This window comes from Aptenodytes forsteri, unplaced genomic scaffold (assembly GCF_000699145.1).
Source record: "Aptenodytes forsteri isolate BGI_AS27 unplaced genomic scaffold, ASM69914v1 Scaffold278, whole genome shotgun sequence".
Classification (NCBI taxonomy): Eukaryota; Metazoa; Chordata; class Aves; order Sphenisciformes; family Spheniscidae; genus Aptenodytes; species Aptenodytes forsteri.
Window position 1 is genome coordinate 47,107 of NW_008795907.1, and position 15,456 is coordinate 62,562.

The 15,456-nt window shown below is 42.9% G+C and overlaps 2 protein-coding genes across 2 annotated transcripts in view; one reads left to right on the forward strand and one right to left on the reverse strand.

Annotated features, from left to right (window-relative positions):
- MED12L (mediator complex subunit 12 like) overlaps nt 1–15,456 on the reverse strand; it is a gene marked incomplete at its 3' end in the record, with an annotated part of 113,066 nt that overhangs the window by 46,519 nt on the left and 51,091 nt on the right. The window lies entirely within an intron of this gene.
- On the forward strand, nt 2,845–13,366 carry P2RY14 (purinergic receptor P2Y14). Its single transcript, XM_009284250.2, has 3 exons — nt 2,845–3,056; nt 9,563–9,653; nt 11,169–13,366. Exon 3 carries the CDS (start codon nt 11,187–11,189, stop codon nt 12,198–12,200), a length of 1,014 nt encoding a protein of 337 aa, XP_009282525.1. The 5' UTR covers nt 2,845–3,056; nt 9,563–9,653; nt 11,169–11,186; the 3' UTR covers nt 12,201–13,366.

Sequence of the window (15,456 nt, forward strand, 5' to 3'; positions counted from 1 at the left end):
GGGTTATGAGGGAGGTGGGTGTGGGGGGGGTGGGGGGGGGGGGGGGGGGGGGGGGGGGTGGCAGGAGGGAAGAAAGGGGTTTTTTAGAATGAATTACAAACTCTGTCTCAGAGGGCCAGAGGTTTTTAAAGCACTTGTGATCAGCCAAAGCCTTATCTGACCCATTCCTCTCATCCTTGTTTCAAAAAATGACAATAGGGTGGATGGAAAGAGATGAAAAGTTTGGCTGACCGCATGCCTTCCGGGGAGCACCTGAAAAGCCTTGTGCATCATCCTGCTTGATCCTCCCCTGGCTGCAGAAGGTCAGCCAGAGGAGAGGCAAACGGGGCAGGCTTGCCCTTGGACAAGCCTCCTCGCTCCGCAGCCCAGCCCAGAGTAGCAGGCTCCAGTGGGGCTTCCCAGGCAACAGGCCTCGTGGCTCGGAGCAGCCAGGAGATGCACTGACATGGGCAGCCCTCAACACCAGCTTCGGGCAGCGCAGTCTCTCGAGGAGATGGTGGCACCCGTGCCCCAGCAGGAGCAGAGCGGGACGCCCGCCTGAGCGCAGGCTGGGAACGGCAGCGCTTCCCCCCACGGAGCCGCGTTCCCGTCGCACAGCCAACAGCCTGGGCTACCTCCAAGCCTGCACAAAGCCCAGGTCCGCTGCCACGGGACCACAAACCAGCTGTAAAGAAGAAATAGCTTGTGCTGCCACTAACTTATGTCTCACAGTGTGAAACTGGGCTCCCAGCTCACAGGCATGATTCCTCTCTAGCTGATTTCCACATTCGGAACGAGAATGAGAATGGAAGCAGAATCCATACTTTTCCAAAACATGCTTCAGTTAAAATAATACCCCATGATGAACAGGAGAAGGAATAGGCTTCTCTGGGGCTCCCTGCCCTGCCTGAAACTCTCACCGATGCATTGAGCCTCAGTAAGGGAGCACGTCCCAGCAACAGCAGTTCAACGGCCCCCCACCATCCCTGGCAAACCCCCGCCCTCCCAGTCTGGCAAAGTGCTCAAAGCAACACGGCTCCTCCTGGCCGCTCCCAGCCTGTGCCTGTGGTGGTCTTCATCGAGCCTCCCCCAGGAGAGAGAGGAAAGGGCCCGAGTTGGGTGTAGGCACATGAGGACACTGGACGTGCACACACACGCAGGGGAGCAGCTGGCACTGGGAACAAAGCAGGGCAGGTCACACTGGGCAGGCATGCTGGACGGGTTACACTAGTGGCATGGGTGCAGGGCAGGGGGAAAAGAGTAAAGGGACATGCAAGTGCTCCTCTAAGCTTTCCCAGGGCACTGGGTGATGGTCCCTCATGAGGAGGGTTAAAACGTGCAACTTCTGGCACTCACCACATCTTCCTAAGCTACAAGTTTAACCCTCTCTGCTCCTGAAGCATGTGAAGAGCTATGACTCTTTAGGACAGATAGATTTCCTTCAATTTGCTTGAAACTGAAGCCTGACAGTATGAGGTGTGACACACAAAGTCCATGGGACATGAATCCTAAAGCTACAGCCCACCAGCCCACGGAGCAGACGTAGTGCAACAGGGCCCACAGAAGCAGTGCCAGCGAAGCAGGCTGTTAGCGACAGGATCCCCGCAGGAGCTGCTGCAGCTCAAGGAGACTGCCCAAGGAGGAAGGAGCCCGGTGCCAGGCAGCTGAGAGGGGACCAGTGTACCCCTGCCTCTGACACCCAAGAAAGTAACTGAAACCAAACTTTGACATCACAGCTCCTGCCTACCAGACCCAAAGAGCTCGGATTCAGATTCTCAGAAAAGCTGAATGCTCACACTGCCACAGAAACAGAATATAAGGCAGGTTAAAAACTGTCAATGAAACGAACATGCAAACTCATCACCCAAAAGCAATGAATAATTGACCATTATGGCTTTGATCTGGGAGTCTCAGAAATGAGAGAGGGGCAAGAGTACTCAATAATGTAACGACAATTTTGTCTCTGAAGATACCCCCTTATTTCATCAAGAAAGATTCAGTGAAATTTGGGGGAAGGCAGGAAGGGACTACAGGTTCAGGTTAACACACACTGGCTCTGAGTAAAGGACACGTACACGGCAGCAGTGCATTAGCAGAAGGTACATTCATTTGTCCATGCCTTTGGGCCCCTTCTTGTAAGGTAATAAACACTCACAGAAGGAAAGTCCATGAGGAAACTGGGTATTTAATGGAGGGTTTGAGTTATGCACCGTAAAGCAGAGCTCAAGTCAGGTACTAAATATTTATTAACACTAATGTACACAACTTACATATTTCACTTTTTTAAAAATAAACATATAAACCTCAATTTCTCTCCCTAAACCTCAGATGTCTCTCAGAATATACTACTTTCCCAGATTCATAGAAAAGATATTAGCTTTTCCATTACCATACATTTCCACTAATTTTGTGCTTGATTTCAAAGCCTCCCAGTAAACGTATGGGAAGAACAGGAAGGAAGGAAGACAGGCAGGTGATTAAGGTTGAAAGAAAATAAAAGAGGGGAAAAAAAAAAGAAGAAAAAGAAAAAAGCCATACACCAAAGATTCATCACTTATCCCAAGAATACATCTCTCAGCCTTTGAGCATGCCCTGAGCAACCACGACGTAACCCTGTGCGCTCCAGTTCAGAACACTCCCATTAACAAAAGCAGAAGCTATCAGAGTAGTAAGCTTTACAGAAAAGGTCGCAGCTAGGCCTGGGAACAGTTTAAGAAAAGAACACACGAGCCCTTAACTTAAGATCGCTTACTGCTTTGCCAACTGCACAAACGTGTCTTTCTTGAAACCAGTTCAACGCTGATCTTCATGGAAGTACATGTAAGTGCACGAAAATAGCACGGACCATCTGCAGCACTTGAGATCTCGACCACATTTGGCCAAGCGGCAAGGCACGACTCACCAGCTCTTCAACTTTCTGCTTGCAGAGATACAGCACACTCTGAACCACTATCACTACCGAAGCAGATAATGAAAATAATACTGCAAAGCATTTGCTTAAAGAACTGAAGCTCATCCAGCTGCGAAGGAGCAGCCAATGGGTAAAGCAGAGCAGACAGAAGACTGCACTCCAGCCAGTAAGTAACAGAATCCGCTGCAGCTTACACAGTTTTTATGGTGTTTTATATTATAAGGCAGTTGTAAAGGGCTTATTCTGTAAATCTGTTTCACAGCTGAAGAGGGACCACACGTGCAATTTTATACTTCTTTCCAGGTGAAAGACTCTGCCTTTTCATTACATGTTTCTGTACATTACCAATGCTCTCAAACGTTCTCTTTTAATTTTTAAATAACTGCCACTACAGGTTGGGTTTTTCTTAATTGACAAATAAGGTGAACAGGAAGTCATCCACGCGTTATGCAAACCACAAACAAATTAATGAGAACACAAATGAGCAGTCATAACGGTAAATAAATACAGAAAATCAAGGCAGACAAACTCCCACACCTATTAGTCTGAGACACGGAACAGCCTCAAGCTACGCCACCAAAGACTGCTGATCTACAGGCAAGGATTGCTCTGTATTGTGTATCTTAGCAAAAGATGTTTTTCTTAAGCAGCTACTTTTGTTTTAATTTATGACTGAGGAAACATAACTATGTAAAACTCATAGTTTAAAACATCAGAAAATAGAATTAAAAATCAAATATTTAAATGACAAATGTTACTATTTAAATAGAATATTAAAGGGAACAATTTCTTTATTTGAGCCACATTTTACTTCTTTTAAATACCCAGTTTTGGGACAATAAAACTACTAATAATTAAAATGTTTTATTGACATACTCATACTAGAATAATTACAAATTTGATAGGACAGTTGCTTCTAAAAGCTGGTCTGTTTAATCCTCTAATATCAAATCATAAACTGACCGTTCCTAATACCCTGGTCCTAACTTCTCCTCTTACATCCACTACTCCTTAATTCAGATACTATAACTGATGGGAGATAGGAATTATCTCGGTGGGGGTTTTCTGAGGCCTAATTAAAAAAATGGAATATTTGGGTTAGATCTGAAAATGATCCTACATGCAAACAGCTCAAAGTATTGCCCAGTTTCAGCGTGAGTATCAGGGTTTACACAGATACTTCATAGGTTCTAATCTTTTAACGCTAAAAGGTTGTGGGCTTAGAATAATTTAGACCTTACTATTAAAATAGAATATTAAAGGGAACAATTTCTTTATTTGAGCCACATTTTACTTCTTTTAAATACCCAGTTTTGGGACAATAAAACTACTAATAATTAAAATGTTTTATTGACATACTCATACTAGAATAATTACAAATTTGATAGGACAGTTGCTTCTAAAAGCTGGTCTGTTTAATCCTCTAATATCAAATCATAAACTGACCGTTCCTAATACCCTGGTCCTAACTTCTCCTCTTACATCCACTACTCCTTAATTCAGATACTATAACTGATGGGAGATAGGAATTATCTCGGTGGGGGTTTTCTGAGGCCTAATTAAAAAAATGGAATATTTGGGTTAGATCTGAAAATGATCCTACATGCAAACAGCTCAAAGTATTGCCCAGTTTCAGCGTGAGTATCAGGGTTTACACAGATACTTCATAGGTTCTAATCTTTTAACGCTAAAAGGTTGTGGGCTTAGAATAATTTAGACCCTTGTCTAAAAATCAGAAATAAAAATAGAATGAAAAATTTAACTTATCAGTAAAATCAGGCTGTTAAATTTCAGATTTAAAAAGTAGCATAGGGACTCCTGGACAATAAGAAGAAATGAAACAATTACTGGTGGGTTTTGCAAGACAGAAATAAAATTCTACCCTTGAGGTATCCTCACACTGCAACCAAACAAGCTTACCCTGCCCTTCAAAGAGCCTGCTATTTTAACAAGAAATAAACAATCTTGTTACAGCTGCTCTTTATACCTGTTGGCTCTCCTCACTCACTTTGTCCTTCAGAACACCAGAAATTAATCATACACGCCAAGAAAACATCACATATGATCTAATTGCCTGTAATAACTTTGGTCAGGAAAATCTGTTATAAAATGCTGTCAATGCTAAACGCTGTCTGCACTAACTGGTGCAATTTTACGTGGCACACTTTCTCCTGCCAAGTTAACAGCAGTAATTTTTTTACTTAAGCTTGGTTTGTGAACTCGGCAGAAGCGATGCGCGGGAGGGCGACACGCTGAGCGCGCGGCTGGTGGCGCAGTGTGGGCACAGCCGGACCACCCTGCGGCCAAGCAGAAGCGAGTCCAGCTGGAAGGCGTGGGGCTCACGGTGCTCTGCACTCCCCACGCCCCCTCGCTCACCTAATTCACCCACAACCCCTGCCTCCTGCCGGGGCAGTGCAGTACGCTACGTTACTTTGATCTAACATGGGGATAAAAACGTTTATTTTCCTCATCACCGCATTAGCTGAAAATATCAGCTTGCAACATTTTTTTCTTTTCTTAAGGGTGAGCAGATGGGGAGGAGAGGAAGGAAGGAGGGGAGCAAGCAGAACAAAAGCTCAGTACTCAGATCTGCATCAGTATTAGAAACAGATGTTTTGTATCCAACTGGAAATGGGAATTCATTCACAATCGTAAAAAAAGTCAAGACTTTATACTGCAATTCTGCATACTTCTGAAGGGTGTTAACGGGACTCCTCAGCCCAATCACTGGCAGGAAATGTTTGTAATGCACTGAACTTACAAGCTTGGGAATTGTTTTTGCAAATATAAGGAATGAGAAACACAGATACAATCATTAATTCGTAAGGATTTACGAATATTGGCTATGTTATACAAAGAAGGTCAAATCTGCACAGACACACCCTCCCAGGAATTGTACAACCAACCAAAAGAATACAGGCAGCCGGGGCAAATATAGTCCCGACAAAGAGATGTCACAAAAGATGTCACCGCTTTATTCCATGGTTTTTGTTAAAATAACATTTTAAAGGTTAGATGATATAGGAAATTTCTTCCAAACTGAGCAAGTCAGCTGCTCCCTTCAGTTAAGAGATGAGGAAGAAAAGACAATCCAGGCTAGGACCTGCTGCTGCCCAGTGCAAAGCAAAGGGCTGCAGACGGATGCAACGGTGGTCAGGGTGCTGCCATCCCACTAGGTGACGTGGGGTCCCTGCCTACCAGGTCATTCGAAGGGCTGCAGTCCCTGCACAGGCATTAGTGATGCTAAATGGGGACGCTGGCAGAAGAGGTGACTGTGAAGGGCTTGGGGATGAGATGCCCGCAGGAGGAAAAAGACAGTACACAAGGCAGATAGCTCACAAGGCTCGACAGCACCATCAGGACTGGCATGCGATCTTAAGAAAGCCCCAAAGGATGGCGTTCTGAGTCGGAAGAGGTCTGAGTCCAGCTTTTTGTTTGATTCATCCCATGCTCGGGAAGTCAGGAGTTTGTAAATAAAATATCATAGCATAAAAAAATACCTCCCTCCATCACCGATTGCTATCTCCTCACTAGTCTATCCTGAATTTTGCTTTTTTGGATCAAAAGTGAGAAGTACTGTTAAGAAGTAAAGTGGTGTTTACGCTTCTGTTCTTCCCCTTACTAACCATAGCTGCAGACAGGACATACCCACAGCATCACCAAGGCTCACCTGGGTCGGCAGGAGCCACTGCCACTCATGAGGACGCAGCAGCAGCGACCTTCACGGGACACATGGCCTTTCTCAGACACTTTCACAGGGGACGCTACTCTCACTGGCACCCTGATGAGCAGCCTGAGTAGAAACATGGCTCACGCAGTCCTCTGTCTTCTTCTCACACCAGATGTGAGTGGTCCTGAAAGCAAGAGCTGGAAGGCACAGCAGCAAGGAACCAACACCCTCGAGAAGTTACTGCCACACTTATTGACCCCCCCTTTTCTCTGAGCCACGCCAGAGGAAGTGTGCACTGAGCATCACCACATACGATGATATCTCACAGTTACTCGCTTACTACTTCCTGCAACAGGAATGCTATTTTATTTTTTCTGTCACCCTAATTTGACTATTCATCCCATTTTCCTCCGCTACATTCTATGCATCTATGACAAACAAGAACTACCACCACCCAATACACCATTTTAAAGGGCTGAAATAGTATGTAGTGTATTTTGCATACTTTTATTCTCTTAAGTATTAAATACAGACATTGCCTTATGACAAATGTTATAATAAGAACAGAAAAATAACGAAATCTTAGTCTCTTGGCAAACTTGCAAGGAGTGAAACATACCAACATATCTCCACAGTCACTGCAAAAAATGCCTTCTAAAGGAGACCAGCAATTACAACCATGGACCCTGAACGTCTCCACCCTGGCACCTACCCCACCGGCTGCCAGGTCAGGCACCTTTGTGGAAATGCGGAAAGGGAGCAGACCAGCCCTGAGCATACACCAGCTGAGAAATGCCCAGGCGACCGGAGGAGAGTGGCTTTCCCTTGGACAGCCCCTGCCTGCCCCTGCCAGCTCTGACCCCCCAGAACACCCCTCCAGAACGCCCAGCTGAGTGCCTTCAGAGAGCAACCCGGAGAATGAAGAGACAGGATCCCACCTCCTGCAAATCACAGCTAACAGGCCATGCTTTTATTTCCCTCCACTGGTCCGTCTCCTAACGAACAAGTGAGCATGTCCACCCTTTTAAGCCCCCCAAGGAGACCCACAGCAGCCTGCTCTGATGGTTTCCAGCCAGCGGCCGCCCGCACACTGCTCAGAGCGGGAGCTCCGGAGAGCGGGGCAGGCAGCTCATGCTGCAGTGGCCAGGGACACACGTCCAAACTGGGGGCTGCTTTCTGACTGGATTACACCAGCGTCGCCGGGATTGCAACTTCAGACCACTACCAATATTCCTACCACATTAGAAAGAAAAATCGTAAAAAGAAGATTATTCTTTAGCACAACTGAGCACAATTCGCAACTGCTGTGTTTTCTGTATTGTGCTTCCTCCTTCTCTAGATTTCTCGTAACATCAGAGATAACATTTGGCATGATGATCTTCCCTGATGAACTCCATTTTGCAGTTCAAAAAAGATTTCTGGGGACAGTGACCACTGTCAATAATTCCTGACCCAGTAATTGCATTGCATATTTATTTATCAAGCAGCTGCATTCATTTCCATAAAAAGCTAAAACGTGCACTCAGTACTACAGAAACTTCGTTATATTCAGGGTAAAAAAAAAACCACAAACAACTTGTAAATATTATTCTTATGTTCAGTAAAGCAGCTATGAACTTTGAAATTTGACAGCCAAGTTACAGAGATCAAGAAAAAGTGCCTTAATGATACTGGAAGTGTTACAAATGATAGCATAAGAGTTTGAGTACAGAAGGAACTAAGCATTTTTAATGGTTTATGCAACTTTCCTTTTGTGTATTTTGCCAAGACAACATGATTTGCAAACTGAGAAAGTTCGAAACTTTTATATATTTTACCAAATCAATCTTGTTAATTTGGTGAATCAAGTTTGCTGGTTATGCACAACTCGTTGATATTATTTACATAGAATAAATATACTTTATGCTGGACCAAGCATTTGAACGTGAAACGCTGCTCAAGTATGAAAGGCTATTCTCACATACAAATCACAAATTGCAGGGTGCTAATACAAACCCTCCAACACACGCCAGCAAATAGCAGTGGTTACGCAGCAGCAAAAAAAACAGCAATGTTTTAAGAATTGGGGAAAAGAAAAAAAAAAGAATCCTTAAGCTTAGTCATCACCTCAAGTAGCATTTGGACAAAAAGGTCCTAAATTGACCCACCAATTAACATCAAGTGAGGAGTATTCAGTTTCCAGATGAACCCCAACGTGGAATGAGGGGTGAATATCTATGCTCATTTCAAGCCGCAAATCACTTGGTGGAGCCACTGCAAGTTCTCATGTTCTCATGAGAGAAGAGGATGTTCTCATTATGAAGGTTTAAGGGCAGCTTGAACAAGAATGCAACCAGAACAAGCATGAAAGGGCAGCTCCTGTATAAAGTGGAAGCATGCCTTCTGCCGACTCCATGCAACCCATCTCTGCAATCCACAAATCAGCAGAGGAGTGCAGCCATCACGGTGGCTGTGGTTATGAGGATCCAGAAGCACCAAGCAGCTGCATGAAGGCCACTCTGCTAGACTGATTCTTTACCGGAGCACAGGAGTTAGGCCTCATGGTACCACATCACCATAACTCCTACAGGATCCACACTGGGACCCACGACTGATGGAGGGAACAGGCTAGCGAGGTGACAGTGTTCGCTATCAGTGCCAAATTATTCAGAGCAGTAGGGACAAGGCCTTTCGGAAAGAGCTGAGTGTGTGACTAGGTGACAAAAAGAGCAGATAAAATTGATCATGAACACAAATGACGTGATGCACGGTAGGGGGGACAAAAAAGCCTCTAGCCTCACCCATGCAGTGATGGGTTCTAGGTTGAACGTGACTGCTCTATGACTCTGTCCCTAGCCAATTTTGAAGTCCTGCTGAAAGATCTGAAGACTTGTCTGCAGTACTGATCATTAGATGGTCTAAACAGGCACTGCACTGTGGGAACCCCTCAGCATCGCAGAATTACACTGTCCTATGTTATGATACATAACTCTAACAACTATATTTTCCTGTCTCTCACATAGGTCTCCCAGCAAGAGAAGAGGCCCTGTGCCTGAGAATGGAAGGCGCTCTAGACCCTTAACAAAAAGCACCACAGCTGCCAAATCAAGAAAGGTAAGGACAAGCCATTGATATTGAAAGATTTACAGAGTCTAGCTTGGACTTTGGCAGCAGGAGGAGAACAGTTTTCAAATACAGCATGTTACCATCTTAAATAAAAATGCCAGTAGTTACTGGTGCTTTCCAGTTGTCTGAGTGGATGGTTGAAGGATACAGAGGGAAAAGTGGAGATCCTTCTAGTTTTAGCAATATCACCCCAAACCTTACCCATTATCACCTCCTAATCCTAACACACCTATTCACATGGTAGCTATAACACCCACTCTCCACACCATCTTTTTCCTTTAAAAACCCAACCAAACAAAAACAAACGCCTTGATGACTAGAGCTTAAACATAAAGATAGGATGGCAGGTCTTCTTATGGGAGATCTACCAGGAAGAGATTAACTGCAGACTTCGGGTGCGAACCCGGGTAACACCTGTTCCATTGCTCCACTGATCCATGCAAGTTCCAGAACAGCACCTAAGCTGGTCAGCCTTTACAGTGTCTGCAAAAGAGATACAGAAAACAATATACCAAAGGAAACAATTTTACCTATTTAAAAGAAAATTTCCATTTCTAGTTATTGCAAGGTTGCACCAATCTGCTACACAGAGGCATCAGCTACCAACTCTGAATTGTGGCAATAAGGAAATTCTTTATTTTCTAAAAGATGGGGTGTTTTTTTTTCCCCCCAGCTCCATGGCATGTGTTTTCCAGTTGCCTAGGTTTTCATTTGCCAAATACAACAGCATTGTATCTATATCTGTTCTGCCCTCCCTACAGAGGATAATCCACCCCCGTAAACATTCTGTCAAAGAAAAGCAGACAGCAGATGTGATTTCTTCTTGGACATCCTCTAAAATTTAAATCTGAATGACTTGAGAGGACAGCTCTAGCTTCTACATTATGCTAACACACAGACACTCCTGTATGTTGTGCTACTAAAAGTAAAAGTTTAAAGCGAACTGTGCTAGCTGCACATAAGGCTTTCTTTCAAGTGAACATTAGAAAATATTGGCATACACTAGGTATTTCCACACCTGACTAACAGAGGAGTGTTTTCTATGCCTGTATACAAAACAGAATACTTGTACAAAGAATATTCATATCCCTCACATGCTTCCTGGTAAACCAATGCTAAAAATACATACTGGTCCTTAAGGGTTAATGAGATGTATTTAGAGTCACAAAATCACTGTGGCTCAGTCCCCCTCCTAGTTCGCAGCATGTAGGCTTATACCTGCAGAAAAGGGGCAGCACAGGGCTTGAAGACAATGGATTAAAGTCAAACAGAGAAGCAAATGGATTCTCTGTTCAGAACAGCAGTATGCTCTTGAACATCATCAAAAAGTGAGATGGCACCACTTGGAAAATACTTACTATGCATCCCTGCTGGAACTGATAATGTGGTGATTTCTGAGAAGTATGCCAAGTTTATTTTGAACTAAGAGTAGAAATCTTATACTAATTAATGGAAAGCATAGCACCATTTTATCTTACTGAGATAATTTTTCTCTGCTTCTAGGAACAAAGATACTGTGAGATGTTCAACTCCAGCACAAACTCCTCGGGCAACAACTGCAGTCACAGCACAGTAATAACCAAGACAGTCATTCCCCTGGTCTACTGTTTAATTTTCATAGTAGGACTCCTGCTGAACGGTGTGGCAGCATGGATCTTTCTGTATGTTTCTAGCAAAAAGAGTTTTATTGTCTATCTCAAAAACATCGTTGTTGCCGATCTCCTAATGAGCTTGACATTTCCTTTCAAAATTCTTGCCGATTCAGAAATTGCACCTCCACAGCTCAACACATTTGTGTGCAGATACTCTGCTGTTGTTTTTTATACAAACATGTATATCGGGATAACATTTTTTGGCCTCATAGGTTTTGACAGATACTACAAAATTGTAAAGCCTTTATTCACCTCCTTTGTTCACACGGTTAACTACAGTAAGGTGGTCTCTATAATCATATGGCTATTGTTAATGCTTATATCATTTCCAAATATTATTTTGACTAATGAAATCACTAAAGAAAGTTATTCCAGAAAATGTATAGGTCTTAAAAGTGAGCTTGGCAGACAGTGGCATAAGGCGTCAAGTTATATTTGCACAGGGATATTCTGGGTTGTTTTTCTTCTGCTAATAATTTTTTACACTTCTATATCAAAAAAAATATATAGCTCTTATAAAAAATTCAGAAGGAACTCAGATGTGACCAAGAGAAAAATCAGCCGTAATATATTCAGTATAATGTTTGTATTTGTCATTTGCTTTGTACCCTATCACCTCTGCAGAATACCATACACTCTAAGTCAAACTAGCTCACAATTCAACTGCCAGTCAAAAAAAACTCTGTTCTACGCAAAGGAGTTTACTCTTGTACTGTCTGCTGCAAATGTGTGCCTTGATCCCATTATTTATTTTTTCCTCTGCCTACCCTTTAAAGAAAAGCTGTATCAAAAACTGCATCTCAAGCTGAAAACTTCAAGTGAGGTTGAAATTTCTAAATCCAGAAGATCAAATACACTTCAGGGAAGTATAAACATAGTGTAGGTTCAGGTCTGTAAAATAATGCACATTTCAGAAAGTTATTCAAGAATTCAAGTCTCCAAGAAACTGAACAGATGAGAACCAGCAATAAAACAGAAAAAAGGTTTCAGCATAAAATACCAAGTGATGTTTCTCTGTATAAAAACGTTATTGCATGTTGCCAATATATTTACTATGTGCTATTTCAGCTGATGCTATGATTGCATTATGGTGTGATACGACCTATCTGGATCTAGAAAAAAAGAGAGAGGAATAACTGGAACACCACATTCTGGAGCTCGAGGCCATGGTTCTCTGAAGGGATTATCCAACAGACCGAATAATCAAACTGATTCACTGTTGTTTCTCACAAAGCCAGGCATGATACACATGACAGTCAACAAACCAGCCTGAAGGGCCTGGGAACAACTGATAGCTCCACCTTGGCTGGAGCAGACCCTCAGAAGCAATACAATGAAGTTCAGCACAAGTCTCTGACTTACTTGGCCTCCACCAGCCCATAAAAGAGGACTGAGACCCTGAGGGGAAGCTCTCTTGTGTATTTACCAGCTCACAAAGCAAAGCACTGAAGGCAATATGCAGCTTAAGGACCCTATTCCAACAACTGGCGGAAAAAAAATTTAAAAAAAAAAAAAAATACAGATCAAGTCCTCAAAGATCTACACAGAGCCTGAAAAACCCTTGGTAATTTTTTTTTTTTTTTTTTACATATATAAAGGATTTCTTAAGGGAAACATTCTTTATGAATTAAACACGATTATTTGTCACCCTTAGGCACCAAATGTCAGAGTACTTCTATAAAATGTCATGCTCAATATAAGCGTTTAAAGAGGATCCTTCTATAAACTAAATAGCACAGTTACACTGTACTATATTCCTCGGAACTTTTCTGAAATAACATGGTGTACACCAAAAATGTTCACACCAAACTGACTGAGATTTTGGTAACTCCCTTTCCGTTGTTGCAGAAGGAGGTAAGAACACTCAAGGAGCCATTTGAAAACACACACGTACAGCTGTCTAGAAACTCTGGGGTATATTTAAATCCAGAAAGAATGATTTGTTGGTTTTCCTATGCTTTTGGCACGACGACAAAGCATTTCTCTTTGTACAAAGGTAATAGCTGAAAGCCACAAACCTTCTATATATAAATATAATCTCTTTTTTAACAGTATTTTTCTGTGCAGCCTTTTTTTTTTTTTTCTTCTTTTGATTGATTTTATCATTGTACAGGGAAAGCACACTAGCGCATAAAGTACCCACAAAAGCTTTCAGGTGATGTCTCTGGAAGGTGAATGCTTTCATTTTACTTAACAAAGACGATATAGGAACAGAAATAACATGTCCTTCACCTTTCTGCCACTGTGTTTCATTTTAGTCATAACAGATAATCTCTCAGGGTGAAAGATTTTTTAAATATACGGTCTTTGAGCCTTCTCCAAGGCTGTGGGTAACTTCTCTTGGTCTGCGACCACTGATCTACAGTAACAGTTTTCTACCATCACACAGGATTATATTTAAACTAAAGGACCAGACAGCTCTTTAAACTGCCTGCTGAGTTTAAAGACACTTTTGAGGAGTGTATTTACCTCCATTTATTTCCCGCTTGCCTGAAGAGCAGTCCCACCCCAAACCCACAAAGCAGCCAGCGCCTGACACCTGGGAGAGCCTGGATGTTCATCTGACAGCAGCAGCTGGGGGGACCCTCAGCCCGAACCAGCCCTTGAGGACTACAGGAGAAAGTTGCGTTTTGGTTGTGTTTTTCAAAGAAAAATACATAAAAGATTATTTATATGGTTCTTTCAGAGCTCCCCGACTCTTGTCAAACTGAGACTTCACAGGCTCTTCCCTCCAAGCAAGGGAAATAGTCTGCAGGGGAAGGGAATCTGTTGCTTTGTGGGAGATTTTTTCTCATTTATGGCAAAAACACTTAGTTCCTTACATGGCATGGCTTGGTATTTGCCTACATAAATCTAAATAATTGCGGCTGTGAAACCACAGTGGCATAGAGAGATGAAAGCACTTCCACAGTATATATTTGTATAACTTTTTAATTACTTTGCAAGCTTTGAAAAAATTACTTAGATTGTAAAATTGTTTCCTCACTCTACCAGATTACTGATATTATAACAACAAAAATCTACATAAAGCACCCAGGGGAAAGTATGCTGACCAACACACTTTTTCAAAAGTGACACTAAATTTCTAGCTTTTGGGTTGCTTTGAACTGGGATGGAAAGGTATGGGGCCAATTTTTTTTCTGCACTGAGTAATTTAATTCTTTCACACCTTTCCCAGCACATCATGCCTCAGATAAACCTAGCCAGCTCCTCAGACACTCAGAAGTCTTGTTGTCACACTAAGTACCAGCTCTTGCCTTGTCAACCTACCACCTGGAGGAACCTCCCTAAAATTCTTGCAGTTGAAGTTATGGGTAACCCAGAGCTACACAAGGTTCCCATTTGACAGTGACCCAGTCCCCAGCTGCAGCTCATCCTCCTGACTCACTCGTGACTCCCTCCATTGCACTGCAGGAACAAGAAGCTGGGTTTGGTCTGTTTGTTCTTTGGAGAGCTAGGTTATTCAGCTGGACCTGGAATCTCTTGCAAAGGTATGGTGCCCCTGGGAAGAGCAAGCGGGCATCGCAGGTGTAAGGCTTCAAAATGGACCATTTTCTCTGCCACTGATAGAGCATAGCAATTTTTCAGGAAAAGAGCTAAACCTAGCAAATGGAAAACCTTCCTCCAAACTATTTCAGGAGAGAAAGCTCACTCCACAGCTGCCTCAACATATTAAAAAATCCTGGTTGTGCAAAAATCAGCAATAAGACTCTCAACGGAGTTTAATTTTGCAGGATGTCACCTCAAAAAATTATCTCTATTGTAAAAAACCCAACAAAAACAACTCACCAAAAGGAGGGCAGATGCCACTTTAATATACCTAACAAGGCCACACTGTCACAACCTGCAGATGTAATGAGGGACCACCCCTTGTATTTCCTTACTTTAACAGAGAAGGGACAGGATGGAAAGGCTAGTTTCCCTCTGCCAACGTCCTCACACATATTCTCCCATCTCACCCCAATAAATTTAAGTCTTTTATTATTTTTATGAGAGCATCTTCATTAGCACATCTAATAATCATAACTTCAGGGCACTGCATATCTTTAAAACACTGTTCAAACTATTAAAAACTAAAAATATGGTGGGGGTCTGCTACAGGCCACCTGACCAGGAAGACCAAGCAGATGAGGCCCTCT